This window comes from Plecotus auritus (genome assembly GCF_963455305.1).
Source record: "Plecotus auritus genome assembly, chromosome: 8".
NCBI lineage: Eukaryota > Metazoa > Chordata > Mammalia > Chiroptera > Vespertilionidae > Plecotus > Plecotus auritus.
The window spans coordinates 23536072-23556603 of record NC_137782.1 but is presented as its reverse complement, the minus strand read 5'-3'; the positions used below and the strand labels follow the sequence as shown (position 1 = coordinate 23556603).

The following is a 20532-nucleotide window of genomic DNA, read 5'->3' as shown; positions in this document are numbered from 1 at the left end:
TCAGTGAGGTTCTGCAAAACCTGAGGTCAGCTGCAGGAGGACTGTAATGGTGGTAAAGGGATCCAGCCATAGCTGAATGATTGAGAAGAAAGGAGGAAAGCAGACTGCATGCTGCTAGGAGCCTGGGTTCTGGAGCCAAACTATTCCCCCTTCACGCACGCACACACCTGGGTGGCCTTGGGCCACTTGCATAACATCCTTCCTAATAGTGTCAACCTCACAGAATACCTGGGAGGATTAAGTGACACAATGTTTATAACAGTAGAAGTGCTTAACACAATACCTGACCCATAGTCACTCTTCCACAAGTGTGAACTCTGAATCATTAAGGGATCTGGAAACATTAAAGTATCTGAAGGACAGTTGAACGCCTGGGGCTATTTAACCCAGCTAGGGAAGGGTTGTTGAAGAGCCAACACAGAGAGGTAGAATCAACTTGGACACCACTGCTGAAGAGGAAGCAGTTCTCACCAATGAGTCACAGTTACAGGATGGAAATGGAGCTGTAATTTAATAGTCATAATGATAAAGATCATGATGCTACTGCTGAACAGGCAGAGGTAGAGCTGTCTTGGCAGTGGGTCAGGTCTTAGAGTGTAGTATATTCCTGAACATGGGAATAATTGAATCTGAGGGTGGATTTGCCAGGAATGCTATATAAAGTATTCTTGCACTGGTTAGAAGTTGAAACTAGATAGCGTCCAACTTAAGGGGCCATAAGAACATTCCAGCTATCCAGGATTGGGGCTTCTGGGTAACAAAGACCTGGGTAAACCTCCAGTTCTCACAGCTCTGTGTTCCTTGGTCATGTTACTTAGCCTCTCTGAGTCAGCTTTCTCATCTGTAAAGTAATTGTAGTACCTACTCCATAAAGTAGTTTTGAGACTTAAATGAAAGCATTTAATATGATTCCAGACACACATTAAATATTTCTCAGTGCTGTTTATTGTTTTGTAAGTACCCTTTTTTTGAAACATAATGTATATAAAGATAAACAGATCCTGAGGTCAGTGAATTTTTACAAAATAAACACGTGTGTAACCACCTCCTGGGTCAGGAATTAGAACATTATCTGCACCCCAGAAGCTCCTCTCATGCCTCCTTCCAGTATTAGCTATTACTGTTATTTATATTAAGAAGGAAAAGAAACAAGGGTGTCCAAAGGTGATCTTTGGAACAGGGAGCTGTAATAAAAGGGCACCTCTTTGTGCTGATTTTTGCACAGCACTACAGTAATCAACAGGGAAGTCTTCCCCTGGCTGTGGGCAGCCTGTGAGGTGTGGTTGATTCCTTCCCATTTAGTCATGGAGAGCAGGATTTAGGACAGTGAAGAGTGTCTGAGGTGACTTTTATTCTCAGGTGAACTATTTTATGTGTTTCCTGATAGGTCCAGAGTAGGGGTCACTTAAGGGTAAAGCATGAAATGGGATTTGAGGGCAGGGGACACTCTTAAACTCTTCTCCTCTGTTTGCATTAGCCTGATGAAGACTTGTTCAACCCAGACTATGTAGAAGTTGATCGCATCTTGGAGGTGGCCCACACCAAGGATGCAGAAACAGGAGAGGTAGATGTTTCGCTATGCTGACTCTCCTAGTGTCTTCCCTTCTTACCTTATATTGTGCTTGTTTTGTCAACATGTGGTCTTTGTTTTAATGGCATTCATGTGTTGTGTTATATTATAGGGTGGGTTTCCATAAGTTGGATAGAGTATGACCGATGCCTTTAATCCAGTAGAAAGAACATTTTTCTCTTTCTCCTCTTTCCCACCAGGAAGTGACACATTATCTGGTGAAGTGGTGCTCACTGCCCTATGAAGAAAGCACGTGGGAGCTAGAGGAAGACGTGGATCCTGCTAAAGTTAAAGAATTTGAATCTCTTCAAGTTCTCCCTGAAATTAAGCATATGGTAATCTATCAGTTATATGTAGAATTTGGTGTTTCATATGGAAAGATAAAGTAATAAGATTGCTAGTGTGTTTATGGAGAATTTAAGGAATTTGTAATTTTGATTATACAGGCTTTTTGCCTGAAGTTCTGACTCTAGAAACTAATCAAAATATTTGACCCACTGTACTTTCCTGAGCTCATACCACAGGCACAAAGAAATAAAAGAAAGTCTGTCTATAGAAACCAAAAAACCTGACTAATATTGGCTTTCAGGGAAATTAAAATGTAAGTAGGATTGATATCTAAGAGTCTAAGTAAAACAATATAACATTTAATAAGATTGGTGGATCTGTTTCTCTTGTTTATTAATTACTTGCAAATTTTAGAGAGATATTCTTAGTTTAATCCAGTGAAACCTAGAAAATGTAGGGCTTATACATTAGTCAGAAAACAGTCACTGTAGTTTGAAGCCAGATTTAGGGCAGTGTTTTGAGATTTACCACTTTTCCCATTATTATTCTGGGCCCCTATTTGTTTTATGCTTCTAAAACATCATTCTCTACGTAGTGTGCTCTCTGCTTTTCCCCACTAGGAGCGGCCTGCTTCAGACTCCTGGCAGAAACTCGAAAAGTCTCGTGAATATAAGAACAGTAACCAGCTCCGGGAGTACCAGCTGGAGGGAATGAACTGGCTTCTATTTAACTGGTATAATAGGTGAGGATCCAGAACCATATCTGTCTTCATGGGTGATTTTTTAACCAAGTGTTTGTACTTGGATGTGGCTTGCTGCCTTGGCCCACTTAGAGTAGAGCAGCAGAGAGCTGAGAGGACAACACAGCCATTGATTCAGGCTGGCAGTCCTTGCATGTCCCTCATATTAGGACATCATATTTTTATGTCAGGTATTTCTCCCAACCAAAGGAATGGTCTTTACACATCATCGACTTTGTGCTTTTTTTTTTTTTTTTTCACCTTTGCCGATCTAGCCAAAAGGTAAGGCTCTATCTTGGTTATGCTCAAAGGATCCTTTAAACGTGTTTTCTATCTCTATATCTTTAGCAAAAATTAGCTTTAAAGGGGACTAGATCTGGATTCTTGTCCCAACTCTGCTACTTATTTGTGAGCCACAGATGATCTGGACTTGTACTAGAATGCTCAGGTTGGACTCTTTGTACTTTAGTTCCTATCAGAATAGATGAAGCAGATGAAATTTGAGAAAGATGGGTTGAGATTTTCCTAACATTCTAGAATGTACCCCCCAGTATTGATTTTATCATTTTTATTTTTATTTTTTTTAATAAATCTTTATTCAGATTATTACAATTGTTTCTCCTTTTCCCCCCATAGCTCCCCTCCACCTGGTTCCCACCCCACCTTCTGCCCTTACCTCCCCCTCACTGTCCTCATCCATAGGTGTATGATTTTTGTCCAGTCTCTTCCTGAACCCCCCATACCCCTTTACCCACGAGAATTATCAGTCCACTCCCTTTCTATGCCCCTGATTCTATTATATTCACCAGATTATTCTGTTCCTCAGGTTTTTAATTCACTTGATTTTTAGGTTCACTTGTTGATAGATATGTATTTGTTGTTCATAATTTTTATCTTTACTTTTTTCTTCTTCCTCTTCTTTAAGAATACCTTTCAGCATTTCATATAATACTGGTTTGGTGGTGATGAACTCCTTCAGCTTTTTCTTATCTGTGAAGCTCTTTATCTGCCCTTCAATTCTGAATGATAGCTTTGCTGGGTAGAGTAATCTTGGTTGTAGGTTCTTGCTCTTCATCACATTGAAAATTTCTTGCCACTCCCGTCTGGCCTGCATAGTTTCTGTTGAGAAATCAGCTGACAGTCGTATGGGTGCTCCCTTGTAGGTAATTAACTGTTTTTCTCTTGCTGCTTTTAATATTCTCTCTTTGTCTTTTGCTCTTGGCATTTTATTTATGATGTGTCTTGGTGTGGTCCTCTTTGGATTCCTTTTGTTTGGGGTTCTCTGTGCTTCCTGGACTTGTAAGTCTATTTCTTTCACCAGGTGGGGGAAGTTTTCGTTCATTATTTCTTCAAATAGGTTTTCAGTATCTTGCTCTCTCTCTTCTTCTGGCACCCCCATAATTCTGATGTTAGTACGCTTGAAGTTGTCCCAGAGTCTTCTTACATTATCTTCAATTTTTTGGATTTTTTTTTTTTGCTTTTTGCTTTTTTGGTTGAGTGTTTTTTGCTTCTTTGTATTTCAATTCTTTGACTTGATTCTTGTGTTCCTCTAGTCTGTTTTTGGGTCTCTGTATAATATTTCTTATTTCAGTCAGTGTATGTTTAATTTCTAGTTGGTCCTTTTTCATATCTTCGAGGGTCTCGTTATATTTATCGGCCTTTTCTAGGATATTCTTGAAAAGCCTTATAACCATGGTTTTGAATTCTATATCCAGTCGTTTGTTTTCCTCCATTTCTTTCCTTTGTGATCTGTTTCTTTGACGCCGCATTTTCACTGCTTCCCTGAGTTGGTAGGGTAGATTTGTGTGCTAGGTTTCCTATATGGCCCAGTGGGTCGGCCTCCCCCGTTAACCTGAGGTGGACACTCTTGGTGCACCCCTTTGTGGACTGTGTGTACAGCCTTGTTGTAGTTAAGTCTTGATTGTTGTTGGTATCACTGGGAGGAATTGACCTCCAGGCCAGTTGGCTGTAAGGATCAGCTGTGTCTATGCTGGGAGAAGTTCGGTGCTGGAGACAGCCTTATAGGATTAGACTTGCCAAATTGCAATAGCCTCTGTGCTCAGCTTGGATGGGGTGGAGTCTCAGGGCGGAGCAGACAGTCTTGGCTTCCAGTCAGCCTTGCCCTTGCGCGCACGCGCGCACCTTCAGACCTCTGCCTTCCCCGGCTCCCGAGTCTCCGCCCGAGAGTCCAGACTCCCCCCACAAGAGCGTGGGTCCCCAGGGGCTCGCCTGGAACTGGGGTTCAGTGCAGTCAGAACTGGGGCTCAGTGCAGTCAGGAGCCTCCGACTCCCTTCCACTAGGGAAAGCCTGTGGCAACCTCCGCAGCCTTTGTGCGCACTGGCACGCGCGTGCCTTCAGACCTCCACCTTCCCCGGCTCCCGAGTCTCCGCCCGAGAGTCCAGATTCCCCCCACAAGAGCGTGGGTCCCCAGGGGCTCGCCTGGAACTGGGGTTCAGTGCAGTCAGAACTGGGACTCAGTGCAGTCAGGAGCCTCCGACTCCCTTCCACTAGGGAAAGCCTGTGGCAACCTCTGCAGCCTTTGTGCGCACTGGCACACGCGCGCCTTCAGACCGCTGCCTTCCCCGGCTCCCGAGTCTCCGCCTGAGAGTCCAGACTCCCCCCGTAAGAGTGTGGGTCCCCAGGGGCTTGCCTGGAACTGGGGTTCATTGTGGTTGGGGGCTTCCTTCCCCCTTCTGCCAGAGAAAGTCAGCCAGGCTCTCAGCCGACCTGCCTCTCTGCGTGCACAAAGACCCTTTGCTGTACCTCCAATTCTCTGTGAGCTTTTCTCTTTCCTTCTAGTTGTAGAATTTTCACTCAGCCAGCTTTCCTGTGGTTCTGGATGGTGTCCGTTCTGTCTTTTAGTTGTAGTTTTGAAATTGTTGTGCGAGGCAGCAGTTTAGGTGCTTACCTATGCCGCCATCTTGGTTTCTCCCCAGTATTGATTTTAAAGACAGCATGTTGTAACGGAAAACACACCAAGATGGGACTCTGGAGGCGTGTGTTCTGGCATAGTCTTCTGCCCTTATTCTCAGCTCAGAGCGTTGCTTTCTAGGTCTGAGGTTGCCCTCTATGCAATGAGGGGTGAGACTGGATGGGGCCACACCCTTGCTTCAAGTGTCTCGGCTATGTGCAATCTGTGATCCTGAATCACCAGACGAGACCAGCATCTTTTCTCTGATTAGAAATTTATTATGTTGGTTAAGTTTGTCCTTTAATAACACAAGTGAAAGACAATGAGAATCATATAACTTATCATTTTATTTTTGCCTTTGCTTCCATGAAGTTTGTTGGGTACAGAAACTGGCTTTGGTTTGAGGCATATTTTTGTTCTCTATTATTTTAATTTTTAGTGTTTTTAGTTTATATTTAAATGGATCCATTTCATGTATTTTTCTCACAATCTGCCATAGTTCCTTTTTGGAAGCAGGCAAGATATGACTAAGAATAATAAAAACTTGCCTTAGTTGCATCTCTGGCAAATGCTGATAAGAACTTCACTGACATTCACTTACAGGTTAAGGTATGCATCTGAAGTATCTTTTTAGTTATAACCAACCTCTACCTCTGTCCTGTATTGATTGTGAATTGCCTGTATTTCTTACTCTTTGCAGGAAAAACTGTATTTTGGCTGATGAGATGGGCCTAGGGAAGACCATCCAGTCCATTACATTCCTTTCAGAAATATTCCTCAGGGGAGTCCATGGCCCTTTCCTCATCATCGCCCCACTCTCCACTATCACTAACTGGGAGCGGGAGTTTCGGACATGGACAGAGATGAATGCCATTGTGTACCACGGCAGCCAGATCAGTAGGCAGATGATCCAGCAGTATGAGATGGTGTACAGAGATGCACAGGTGAGCCTTATGCCGATCACAAAGACTCAATGACCCTCGATGTCATAGTTGAGAGCAGCATTTCCATCACTTATCTTCTGGAGTTTAGTGTCTTGTGCCTTGGGCTACTATTTACTGATTATGTAGAGTCAGTCATATGCTTATTGAGGCAGACTTCTTGCTCCTCCCTGGTAGTTTAATTTATGATAAAACACAGAATTATAGGGCATGCTTTACACTCCCTGAGATATACCAGCGGCCCTTTTTAGGACTCTGAAAGCTTGGCTTCTGGGTTGGATTATGAAGTTACTTTTACACACAAAATTTTATCTGAATTACTATATGCTCAGTGAAGAAAGTGAGCAGCAGAATTGTTGTATAGAGAATGGTTTCCTAGCCTGGGAGTTCGGAGAAGAGGTTAACAGATTTGACAGGGAAGGATAAAGAGAAAACAAGATTCAAATCGTTAAAAGCACAATAGGATTTTTAAAAAGCTTTTGTTAAGTATTATAAGGACTTTGCCAAGTATACTTGTCCTGGGCACTGGATTTTATAATTAAGGTGAAAATTAAAAGAATCTAATCAGAGAAAAGCCAGCCGGGAGCTTTGTAACTGCAGGAGACACTTGGAAGGAATTACGGTGTGCTCTGACATGATGCAGCTCTGTTCTTTAAATGTGATGGCAGCACTGAGACAGGCTAAAAGTCAAAGGTGTGCCCTCCTGGTAGCACCTGTCCCAGGGGAATCAAGATCTTTACTGTAACTTTGTGCTAGAACCCAAGTGACAAGTTGAAATTAATTGTATCTGAAAAGTAGCAAAGAAAGTTTGCTTGGGCTTTCAAGCTATGCATGGTTTAGACAGACTCGTGACTAGAATGTGTGAATCAATACCCATCTGCTTTCCTTCCACTGGCAGTTAATAAATAGAAAGCCTCCTTGCTGTGCCTTCCATACTGCTCATCTGTCTCACCTTTGTGAGGGCACATGCTCTCTTCTGTTTCCCCCATGTAATGAGGTCTGTCTCTTGTCTGAAAAGCTGGTGCATTCTTGTGTTCTCCCTTTTCTCAAATGAGGAAGAGCAGGGCTTACTGGCTTCTCACCTAGGCCCTAGCATTTCTAGTGCTGGCTCCTCTTGGCCAGCTGGTGCCCATTAGCTGGATTCTATAGCCATTGCATAAAATTTTGCCTGCTGTTGTATTATCCTCAGGGAAACCCCCTTTCAGGAGTCTTCAAGTTCCACGTTGTCATCACAACATTTGAGATGATCCTGGCAGACTGCCCAGAGCTGAAGAAGATTCACTGGAGCTGTGTGATCATCGATGAAGCCCACAGGTTGAAGAACAGGAACTGCAAACTTCTGGAGGGTCTAAAGCTCATGGCCCTGGTGAGAGTTGCAAGCTCTTCACATAAACACAGGGGGCTTCTCTTCACTATGGAGGAAGCATTATTCATGTAACTTACTTCTGAGTAGTTTCTTTACTCTAGATTTTCTGTTTGCCCTCTATATTAATGTGTTTGTTTTTTGTTATGAACTGGGTTACCAATTTGACCTTTGCCACAGATTGATTCCAGAGGGACACAAGGGAATCTTAAATCCCATTAAATTTGTGACCTGGAAATGTAAGGTATTCTGGTTTGTTTCTGGGTCCCTGAATGACCTGATACCAAAGATTATGGCTTTTTAACATTATTGTCTTGGCACAGTGCCCAGTATGTGGGGGAAGGCACTCAGTAATATTGAATGAATGAATGGTTGCTTTAATTAACATGAAATTGCTGCTGGAATTATTAATGTGGAAGGAAGGTTGATCTGTCCATTAACTGTACTCCCATGAAATGTTGGCACCCTGTCTTTTCATTAATGCACAATAGAATTGCCCCAAGTTGATCACAGAATGCCCTGGCCTACTGTTTGGGGAGCTCAAACACTCATCATGTGTTAATTTGTGCAGGAACACAAAGTGCTGCTCACTGGGACACCCTTGCAGAACTCTGTGGAGGAGCTCTTCAGTTTGCTCAACTTTTTGGAGCCATCACAGTTTCCTTCAGAGACTGCTTTCTTGGATGAGTTTGGAGATCTGAAAACAGAGGAACAGGTAAATAGGGGCCTGAAGGATCGAGGAGACAATGTGATGATTACTTTACCATCAAGGAGAGAAACCACTGTGGGGACAGGGGTTAGCAAGTTCTGACGTCCTTTATTTAATGTATTTTTTGTTTATGTTGAGGATAAGCTGATTATTAGCAGTTCTTATTACTGCAAAGAATAAATGAATCAGCATCTAAAATATTTTATGTTGACATATCAGGCCTCTAGCCTTCACTAATCTCCCATGTAAGTTCAGTGATTTTGCTCATAGCTGTGATTTCAGGATCATGGTGCTTTCTTTTGCTCCCCTCATCCTTCCTCCTTTCTCCTACATAATCGGCAACATATTCTCAGGCTCATTTTTTAGTTTAACAAAATACTCAAGAGCAGTGAGGAAAAGAAGGCAATTATATATTAGAGTAGTTGGTAAGTCCATCTTTGTCCATATCAACTACATTTCCTCAATTTTGAAAGATCTAGTCCTGAGTCTGGCTTATTGGACTCAAAGCTGATTCAAAACGACTGACATTAATAATTCTACTAGGGTAGAATTATCTACTAAAGATTACAGAAAAGAGCCAAGTTTAAATGCCTCAGGAGAAACAAGAATAGAATTGGGGGCTTTATTAGGAGAAAAAGGTCACATCTGTTTGGAAATCAGGAAAGATTTCACAGAGAGATTACAGTTTGAAAGTGGACTTGGAAGAGTGGATGCACAGGGCCTCTAGTACTCCATAATCATCCATCCTGTTTCCAGCTTATGTGAATGATTCCTTACTCCTGAATAAATTCTATTTATTCATGAGTAAGGAATACTCCTTACTCCTGAATAAATAGTGGGTGTGGGGGGGGGGTCCCTCAGCCTGGCCTGGGCCCTTTGACAGTCCAGGAGCTGTGGGGAGCGGGCCTACACTGTCAGTCGGACATCCTTAGTGCTGCTGCAGAGGCGGGAGAGGCTCCTGCCACTCTGCTCACCAGCTGTGAGCCTGGCTTCTGGATGAGTGGTGCTCCCCTTTGGGAGCGCACTGACCACCAGGGGGCAACTCCTGCATTGAGTGTATGCCCCCTGGTGCTCAGTGCATGCCGTAGCGACAGGTCATTTCACTGTTCAGTCGATTTGCATATTAGCCTTTTATTATATAGGATGAGGACAGAGGTTTAGAGCTATATTTTGGGAAGATCTGGAAAGACAGGTTGAAGAATTTGGTGGGTATTAGAGGAGCAATGCAAAGCTTTGATTGCAGGAGTGACATAATTAGTTCTGCTAAATTAATCTAGCAATGGTGTGACAGTGGGTTAGGGAGGAGAATACGGGGACTGAGAAACCTAGGGACTTTCACTAACAGATGTCAAGGGTACACTCTGTGGTTCCAATCTGTTTGCTTCTACTTCTGTGGCAAGGCAGACTTTGAGAGCAATGAATAATCAAACTGAATTCCACTTCTGCTACATGTGCAGTATCTATTGATCCTTCAAAAGCCAGCTCCAGCCCCCTCTCCATTTTTGGACCATTAGAAATGCATTCTTTTCTTCCATTGCACTTATTTTGTAGTATGCATTTTTTCTTCTTCCTAGACAATGACCTTCTTGAAGAAAAGGCCCACATCTTCTCTAAAGTTGTGTGTGTTGTATTGACCAACGCAGTATCTGGCACATAGTATACTCTAAATCAGCAGTCACCAACCGGTGGTCGGTGAGGTCAAAAGGTTGGTGACCGCTGATCTAGATGATCCAAGGTATGAAACAAGTGAAGGGCAAAGCGGAACCCAGCATGTGGCAGATGGGCATTTGTGCCTATTTCTTTTCTCTCTGGGTTCTTATGTAGTAACTAGAGGCCTGGTGCACGGATTCATGCACATTGAAAGGAAATTAATTAGAAGGTGGCACCTGGGGTGGCGCCAGAGCTTGAAGGGTGTCTGCAGTGTGAGTGGGGTCCCTCTGGCAGGAGGGATCCCTCGGCCAGGTCTGAGGGGATTGGGCCGAAACCAGCAGTCCAACATCCCCTGAGGGGTCCTGTTGTACGAGGTGGCACTCTGCAGAGTTGCTGTCGCTCCACAGCTCCTGCATTGATCATCTGCCCCCTGGTGGTCAGTGTGCATCATAGCTACTGGCCAGTCTCTTAGCCTTTTATATATATAGATTCCTTATCCACTTGGGGGATTAGATTCCTAAATACCATGGTAGGTAAAATGAAAGTCTCAAATGAGGTAGGTTTAAAATTGGGGTTAGTTAGGAGAAAACCACAAAAATGACATCAAATGTGTATGTTTTAAGTCACAGTAAATAAAAGTTCTAGAAAGCATCTGCTTCCAAAGTAAAGCATTTCCATCATTGTTTAAAACCTGCTCCAGTAAGTAGCTCTTCTGAATCACTCTCTTCAGGAAGCATCGGCATGTGCACAACTTATTTATGCAGAATCTACTCCTTTAAAATCTTTGAATAGGCCTTTATGACTTAAAACTTGATCTTTTGCACTTCCATTTTCCCGTATTTTATTTTCCCACCATGATTACTCTTATTGGTATCATGTTTTAGCTCAGGGTTAACTTAGGTGCCTTGACTTTGAATTGTCTTCTTGGGAAAGGGAGCAGGTCTCTGGTCAGAAAAATCATAGCAAAGAACACAATCAGGCTGAAAGCACCCCTGATGTGATAGCTTTCATGATGGAATGGTAGAAGTCACCTTACAGCGCCAGCTTTCTATATTCTGCTACCCCCAAACACGTTTGCTGAAGTTATTTGTAACATATATGAAGAATCTGTTTCCAGATTGCCTCTACTTCTTACGTGAGATATAATTGACCATACTAGTTTTAAATGCACATCATAATGATTCAGTGAATATATATATTATGAAATGATCACCACAGTCAATCTAGTTAACATCCATCACAGTGCATGGTGACAAATATTTTTCCTACTGATGAGAACTTTTAAGATCTACTCTCAGCAACTTTCAAATACGCAATACAGTCTTATTAACTATGGTCACCTTGCTGTTCATCCTCAAGACTCATTTATTTTGTAGCTGGAAATTTGTACTTTTTGACACCTTCATCCATTTTACCCATCCCATATTGCCTCTACTTCTTACTTTGTTCTTTCAGCATCTAAGTCTTCCCTTTATAATATGTCACTTATACCTCTTAATGTGGCTTAAATATTTTTCAGTTAATTGCTGCACACACATGCATGTTAGAGGGGGAGAGGTTTGTTTTCTCCAGGCTGGAGAATAGGTACTGTCTTTTGTATTTTTCTTTCTTTATATCTTGTAAGGTTGTCACATAGTTTCTCAGTAAATACTAGTGAATGAAAACCAGACCCCTTTTTTCCTTTCAGCCTCATGTTCAGGGATCAGTTATGAACTTTCAGTTAGTCTGCTACCACAGTACTGTGCTCAAGAGTTTGTAGTGAAGGGTGGAATACCTCCGTAATCATTAAATCAGGATTTACCTGGACAGGTGAAGAAACTGCAGTCTATCCTAAAACCAATGATGCTTCGGCGGCTGAAAGATGATGTGGAAAAGAACCTTGCTCCCAAACAAGAGACGATCATTGAAGTAGAGCTGACCAATATCCAGAAAAAGTACTACCGGGCCATCCTGGAAAAGAACTTTTCCTTCCTGACTAAAGGGGCAAATCAGCACAACATGCCCAACCTCATCAACACCATGATGGAGCTGAGAAAGTGCTGCAACCATCCCTACCTGATCAATGGTGAGCGGGCTATGCAGGGGGATACTCAGGCCTGTTGTGGGTCTCTGCCACAGGCTCATGATAACCAACAATTGTAGTTATTGAGTTCCCATTAGATGCTAGGATGTATGTATTCTCACCTTTTTACAGAGTATTAAACTGAGGTTCAAAGAGGTTGATGGATCTACCTAAGCAGTTTAATGAGTACAAAGAGCCACATTTTGAAACTGACTATCTGAAGATGGGGATGTTACTCATCAGTCTGTTGTCCATTATGTCCTTGTGGGGACAGAACATGTGTTACTTTGTTGGGTAAATGGTCATGATGCAATGAGTGAAAACTCTGTAGATAAATGAAGTTGCCTATACAATAAGAGTATATGTTGGAGCCTTTTTTTTTTGCAATAAAACTTTTTGATAAAATTTTACATCAATATCTGGCATGGATTTGCTTATAGTTAAATTTTTATGACATTTAAAGATACATCTTTTTGTCAACTTTCTGTGAAGGTTTCTTTAATAGCATAAGTCATTTTGGTATCTCAAATTCTTCTCTACCTGGTGAGACTTCCCAGGAGAGCAAAGCACCTGAGTTCTCTGTACCTGCTGCCACTGCAGAGCCCTCTGCTGGGGCACAGACTAGGGTTGCACATACTGCATTGCCTCACTGGACTTGGTCCCGGACCCAAGAATTCACTTAATTTCTCTTAGGATCTGTAAAGCAGAGAGCAGCTTTTACCTTTAATGTTTTTTTCAAGGAATATTTTGTTTTGTTTTGTTTTCAGGGGCAGAGGAGAAAATTCTGGAAGATTTCCGGAAAACCCACAGTTCTGATGCCCCTGACTTTCAGCTGCAGGCCATGATTCAGGCGGCAGGGAAGCTGGTGCTGATTGATAAACTACTCCCTAAGCTGATTGCAGGTGGCCACAAAGTACTTATCTTCTCCCAGATGGTGCGCTGTCTCGATATCCTGGAAGATTATCTCATCCAGAGAAGGTGAGACTGATGTCAAAGCTGTGTGTCAATGCTGCAGGCACTGCCTTCTTTTTGATAACTTTTGATTCATTCAAAAACTGTGCTTTAACAACAACAAAGCATTCAAAAGGGAGGAAAGGAATCTCTTCTTAAAGATTCTCTAAAACACAGAGTTAAATCTTATGACCAAGTGTATCCAAGTTTAACTCTCTAGAGTGAATTTCATAGCCTATAATGTAGAGCCCTTGCTTCGCTTAAAAACGATATCCTACATGTTTGTTTATATTCTTTGTAGTTGGATGAAACAATTTAATCAACATTAGAGAAGGTGAAAAAAAATAATGTTTACTTTTATTGTTTTGCTTAATGATGATGAGAGAAATACATCCTAGAAAGCATCACTATGTGTCAGATTACTAAAAGAGCATAATCTGACAACTCACAGGAAAATAATTTGGGGATATTTCATGTCCTTTTTCAGCAAACTCTCTAGGTTTTATGATACACTAGCCATGGCATCCCAGTTTATTTTCTTGTTCACACTCCTATAATTTCTTGATCCTAGGTCCATTACTCATGAAGGTGGAAAGTCAATGGTGTTATTTGGATTCTTTGTGGGTACTGCATTTGTTACATTGGGATACATCAATGATCTGAAGATGATAAATGGATTTTTAACAACTCTTAATGATAAAAGATTTTTCAAGATCATAGAAACTATTAGTCTAGGCCAGTGGTCGGCAAACTCATTAGTCAACGGAGCCAAATATCAACAGGACAACGATTGAAATTTCTTTTGAGAGCCAAATTTTTTAAACTTAAACTTCTTCTAACGCCACTTCTTCAAAATAGACTTGCCCAGGCCGTGGTATTTTGTGGAAGAGCCACACTCAAGGGGCCAAAGAGCCGCATGTGGCTCGCGAGCCGCAGTTTGCCGACCATGGGTCTAGGCATTGCTAAGTTTATAGGAAATTCTTGTTTTCTTAAAATAAAATCATGGCAAATCTTAGTTCTCTTAAATATTCTTGTCCTGGAAGATTCTGTTTGTTCTTCTAACATGTAATTTCTAGAAGAGTATTAAATGGCAAATTTAGGTATGGGTTGTGCTGACATTTAATATTTACATAAATAATTCCTTGAAATCGGAACTCACTTTAGATTAGGAACCCATTGCCAGAACACTAGCTTTTCATAAATATATTATCTTACTCTCCAAAATATATACAAAAGAACTCATAGTTTTCAGTTTTTTAAAGAACCCCGCAAAATGAGTAACAGTATAATTAACACACTTCTATTAAGAATGGTATCCTTATTTAGCTCCCTTTATGCTATTTTTATTTATCATTTATTGCTTACTTTGTTTTCAAATTACTTAAATAATACAGTTTCTTTTGATAATATGGGCACATATAACACCAACACCTGCCCAAAGCCCTCATTCAGACTTAGGTGTTTATCTTCTTAGTCCTTTTTCTTTGTTCATACATATATTTAGCTTTGTTGTTTACTTGTTTAAATATTCTACATTCTACTTTGTAACTCACTTTTTATTTAGTATATTATGAAAAAATTTTTAAATTATTTTCCTATGACACAATTTTGGTGATCTGTCTGATATTCTTATTGTGTCTTATGAGTTGTTTTCAAATTTTCAGTACTTTAAGAAACTCTGAATATCCCTTTACATTTATTGTAAATGTTGCCAGTTATTTTCTAGGGACCAATTCTGATGTACATTTTTAAAAGCATTTAGTACATATTTTCAAAACCCCTGTAGATATTTAAATTATGCTTTAGTTTGTATTTCTGATTATTAATAGGTGAATTTTTAATATACCTTTATTTATATGGCTTTTTTATGAGTTGTTCATGTTCTCCATTTTCTGTTGTTCTTTCTCTTTGTTTATTAATTTATAAGAATTGTTTGTTTACTTAAGAATATGGTGTATATATTTCCCCAGTATTGTTTTTGACTTTTTACTTATGGATGTGGGCTTTTGTATGTTTACTTTATTCCCAGAAGTTTTAAATTTTATAATAGTTAAATCTCTCCATCTTAAAACAGCTTTAAAATAAATTTAAATGATTAAATCAATATGCTTAAATAGCCTTCACTCACCTGTTAACCATTACATCATATGAATATTCTGAGGTGTTTCTTTTATGGTTTCTTCATCCTGATAGCACTTAACAGAGTTCTTCTGGGCTTAATATCATTGTTACTCTTCTCCTTTTAATTCAGTTTTTTTTTTAATGTTTTTATTGATTTTAGAGATAGAAACATCAATCGGCTGCCTCCTGCAAGACCCCTACTGGGGATCGAGCCCACAATCCGGGCATGTGCCCTGACTGGGAATTGAACCAGCAACCTTTTTGTGCGTGGGACAAGGCTCAACCAATTGAGCCACACTGGCCAGGGCTAATTCAGTTTTTATTTTCATTGAAGTTATGCATTATTCAACATAACTTAAAGAGGCAAATTATTCTATTAGACTTAACGAAAAATTGCATTTCCTAATTTATTCCCTTCTGGCCCCTGAGTTTTTCCAACCTCAGAAACAATGAATTACTTTAAACTCTTTATGCTATTTCTTTTGGTATTTATAGCTATATCTAAAAAATGTTAATAGTTATAATTTTTTTTCAGTTTTAGATATTATCTGTTCTCACTATGTTAATGCCACATGTACAACTTCCTGTCCTCCCATTTTCCCAAAATGCCACATATTACTTCGGATTAGGTTAATGTTCAGTGTTTATTAGGACTTATGTAAATGCTAAATTACAGCTTAGTCATATAGTACCCTGTTATTTCTTTATTGCATAATTTTTATTTTCCCTGAAGCTAAAAATTAGCTTTTTATTTCATGGCTTATTTTTCTGTGTAGTTATTGTAATTCAGCTCCACACTTTACCCTTGTTGCCTAAATCTCCTCTTGTGGCGGTCACGCACATCAGTTTCATCTTCTCAGGGCCATCTCTTCTGGGACCTTCTAACGTGCTCCTCTGTGTTCAGTGCTCTTCTCACCTAGTACACAGTTGTCGTCTGTTATCTCCCTTCCTTCATCATGCTGACAAGTTTCTTTCCTTCCCACTTGAATCAGATTTCCTTATTGGTGGATCTCATGTACCTCTTCTGGGAGCTTCTGAGAAAGGGTGAATGATAAGTGAATTTTGAGACTTTGAAATGTTTGTAGTCTACTCTCATTCTTGAGTAATAGTTTGGCTGGGTTTGAGATTCCAAGTTAGAAATCATTTTCCCACAGGATTTTGAAGGGTTATTAGTTCATTGTCTTCTTGTATCCAGGGTTGTGGTTTAGAAGTTCAAAGCCCTGCCCTTCTGATTCCCAGACTGTGTATGTGACTTTTTTTTTTTTCTGTTTAGAAGCTTTGATATATCCTCTTTGTCCCAGTGCTGTGAAGTTTTACAATGAACTGTTTTTTGTATGGGATGCATTGAATTAGATACTAAGTAGTTTTTCCTATCTGAAATCTAAGTTCATCAGCTGTGGAGAATTTTCTTGGATTTTATCTTTTATTATTTCTTTATGCTTTGTTTTATCTTTGTGGAACTCCTGTTATTTGTATGTCAGATCTTCTGGATTGATCACCTGATTTTCTCTTTTTTCTCCATCTTATATTTTGCTATATTTTCTGATAGAATTCCTTTACTTTCTCTTCCAACTTTAACCCTAGGTTTTCTTTGTATAATTATATTTTTAATTTCCTAGAGCATTTTCTTCTCTAAATTTTCAATTCTTATAACATTGTACTGGTTATTTCATAGGTGCAGTGTCTTCTTTCATTTTTCTGAAAATAATCATGATAGATTTGTTTTTTCTTCCTGCAGCTTTCTCCAAGTCAGAATTTTATACACACACACACACACACACACACACACACATTTATATCTTTTATATTAGAATTCTGGGTTTGTTTGTTTTTCTTTCTTTCAACACTTTCAAGTATTATTCCACTGTGTTCTGGCCCCCAGAGTTTCTGATGAGAAGTTCTGCAGTCATTTAAGTCGCTGTTCTCTTGTATGTAATATGTTATTTTATTCTGTGTAGTGAGATTTTCTTTTGATTTTTGATTCGCAGTTTGACTGTGATAGGTGGAGTTCAACTTCTGCAGAGTTCACGGAGTCTCTTGAATGAATGTGTAAACGTATATCATCAAATTTGGGAGGATATGAATCTCCATTTCTTCTATTTTGTTATTCCTTTTGCCCCAACCTCTGGTTTCTTTGTAAGACTCCAATTACCTGAATGTTTGACCTTTTGATATTGTCCCACAGGTCCTTGTTCTGTCTCCCCTCCACTCCTTTTTCTCTCTTGTTTTGATTTATCTGTCTTCAGGTTCTGACTCTTCTCTGCTATTTCTTTCATGCTTATTAAGCCCATCCAGTGCTTTCTTTATTGTACAGATTATATTTTAGTTCTAAGAGTTTCATTTGTTTCTTAGTTTGATGTTTCTCTGCTGTGATTTCCCATCTTTTTGTTCATTGCATACATTCCTTCACTTTATTGAGCATAATTATAACAGCTATTATGAAGTTCTTATTTGATAATTGTAACTTTTTGGATTTGACACCTGTTGATTGGATTTTTTGCTCTTGAGAATGGGTCACATTTTTCCTGTTTCTTCATATGTTACATAATTTTGTTTTTTTCCATGGACATTGTGAATATTTTGTTGTGGAGATTCAGGAATCTGTTATATTTCCATGAAGATGATGGTTTTTATTTGGAGGTATTATATGAGATATGACTAAAAATGCAAATTCTGTCAATGTCTCTAGTAGATAACAGCTGCAGTCTCAGCTCAGACTACTCTTGGTCTGCCCCAAGCATGTCTGAGTCAGAGGCCAGCCAGAGACTTGAGTAGAGTTTATAGCCAGAGTTTGGGGTACACCCTCTCTGTCTTTTCCTCTGCTCAAAACCACAAGTTTCTGTTGCTCTCCAAAATCTGCTTGCTTTCCTTAACTCTCCAGGGCCCTCAGAGAAATTTCTCTGTTCATTTGTTTTGTTTTCTGTATTTCATCTGGATTTTGTGGTTGATATTTGCTGAGAATTGGTGTGTTAGGACCTTGCCCCTCCATACCAGAAGCAGAGCCTCTGTGTTTCAGATCGTAGCTATCAGTTGGTGGGCACGGTCAAGCTGATTGGAAGCTCTGGGTATCTGGGCTAGGACTGCTGGTTCTGGGTCACACCCTGCATATGTAAACACTAGTCATCTAGATGGACCATTTCATTGGGGAATCTCCAGTGTTAGCATTTTTGGGTGTTTCTTTTCTTTCCCTAGCTGAAAGGATGGGAACTTGATTGTACCTGGAGCTGATTGTAGAGAAGCAGGGTGGAGAGAGGTAGGGAGGTTGCACTTTCTCTTCCCTTTTTTCAGTGTAATACTTCTACCTTTAACTGAGATTAGAACCCCTTTGGGTAGAGAAGGGTATGGTTCTTCTGTTTTACCCTCTCAGGGCAGGGATGTGTGATCTATAGGGCTGATATTCAACCAGCTCCCCTGGTTTTTAGACTCTTTGCATCCCCATTTTCAGGAGTATCTGATGCCATCAATGCCCGATCCCTTTGGGTATTCTGCAGTATTAAATCAGGTTATTTCTCACCTGGGATTCTGCTTTCTTTAAATTAAATACCATATAGCTGACTTGCCATCTTCTAGAATTTTGTTGTAATTTCTCCTGTTCTGTTTGTGGGCTTATTTGGGGGAGTGTATTATGCATTTAAAAAAATTTTTTTAACTATCATTTTACTAGAAGTTTGGGAAGATAAAAGAATAAAATATGCATGTTAATTCATAATCTTTAACTGGATTTCTTTTTTTTTTTTGATATGTCAGTCTGCAATCCTGTAATTTTGATAAATGGTATATAATGGGCATTTAATCTAGTTTATTTCTAAATATGTCTAATTTTCTATTTACTAAATAGTCCATGTTTCCCCCCTATTCATCTAAAACACTATCCATAAAATATACTGAGATATTATATATGCTGGGTATATCCCTAACCTTTCTGTTCTGATCAGTAGTTTTATTCTTTTCTCATATATTATTGCAGATGAACTTCAGAATTATTCTTTTTTTAGTCTATCCTTGACTACTTCAGTCTCCCACTATTAAAAAATTGTGTGTGTGTTGTGTGTGTGTACACACACATTTACACGTCTATTTATCTCTATATACATATATCCATTTATTGGGATTTTGATTGGCTTTTACACATTTAGTAGAGTAGGATTGACATCTTTACAGAATTGAAGAACATAATGTTCACTACACTTATTCAGGTCTTTTATATACACTGTTGATTTAGTAAATATTTATAGAGTACCTACCTTGTGCTAGAACCTCTGTAGGTGTTAGGGAGATGGTGAACAAACGAACATAGCTGCTAGTGTCATATTGCCAAATCCTTCATATTTCTTACTAAATTTCATGCTGAGTGTTTTATATGTTTATGGCTGTTGTGAATGGGTGATTTTTCACTCTTTATGTTTTCCAGCTGTTTATTGTTGGGAGACAAGAAAGTCATTCATTTTCCTTTAGGCCTTGTGAGAACATTTCCTGTTGTGCCAAAATGTGTCCCTCTACCCCTCCTCCTCCCCAAACAAAGTGCACAGAGGTTTCCCAGAGTGCCACCTGCTTCTCATTGATATTTGACAATGACTCAGAATTACAGTTTCATGAACCACATCAACTCCTAGGGAGTTTGTTCACAATACAGTTGATGCAGAGGGTTAATTGCTGCACTGATGTTTGGTGTGGGGAATTTTATGATGTCTGATTTCTTCATTCAGACTTACTTGCCCTCAAGATTTTCTTTGTTTTTGAGCCTTGTTGCTTCTCCAGCTGTCAGTTTGGTTTTGTTCCCATTTAATTTCATGCCATACTCTCATCCAGGGTGAGGGCATAGCCAAAGGATTTGGCTCAGAAGTGAGGGGATGAGGAACAGTTTTAAAAAAACTCTAATAATTGAATTTTTATTTTAGTTTAGTTTTTGTGTTCTTCGAGAGCACTCCCTCAAAACTGAACAAGTGATGGAAATGAGAATTAATGTTCCAATCATCCTGCACAATTTCTAAAACCATCGTTAAGTCATAGCTGGCAGAATGCTATCTAATTTTATGGAAATAATTTTCCCTGGGTGATGGCCAAGCTATGTCATCCCATTCATTGACTTCTCCCAAGGCTATGCTAACTCCCTGCCTCACTCAGATCCGTGGGCACCTCGCTCCTCGCTCCTCTCTGATGGCTGCGGGTGTCTTGTCAAAGAACATTGAGTCCTCTGTGCCTGTGCTTATAATCGTTGGCATGTGT

At 39.9% G+C, this 20532-nt stretch overlaps 1 protein-coding gene across 2 annotated transcripts in view; it reads left to right on the top strand.

The window, feature by feature from the left end:
• The window catches only part of CHD6 (chromodomain helicase DNA binding protein 6), a 176886-nt gene that overhangs the window by 78892 nt on the left and 77462 nt on the right, over nt 1–20532 (top strand). For both annotated transcript variants that reach the window (XM_080686871.1, XM_080686872.1), the window contains exons 9-16: nt 1478–1564; nt 1771–1905; nt 2479–2600; nt 6210–6453; nt 7640–7816; nt 8385–8528; nt 11982–12237; nt 13002–13212. In XM_080686871.1, coding sequence (XP_080542997.1) covers nt 1478–1564; nt 1771–1905; nt 2479–2600; nt 6210–6453; nt 7640–7816; nt 8385–8528; nt 11982–12237; nt 13002–13212 — 1376 coding nt within the window. The remainder of the gene's footprint in view (nt 1–1477; nt 1565–1770; nt 1906–2478; nt 2601–6209; nt 6454–7639; nt 7817–8384; nt 8529–11981; nt 12238–13001; nt 13213–20532) is intronic.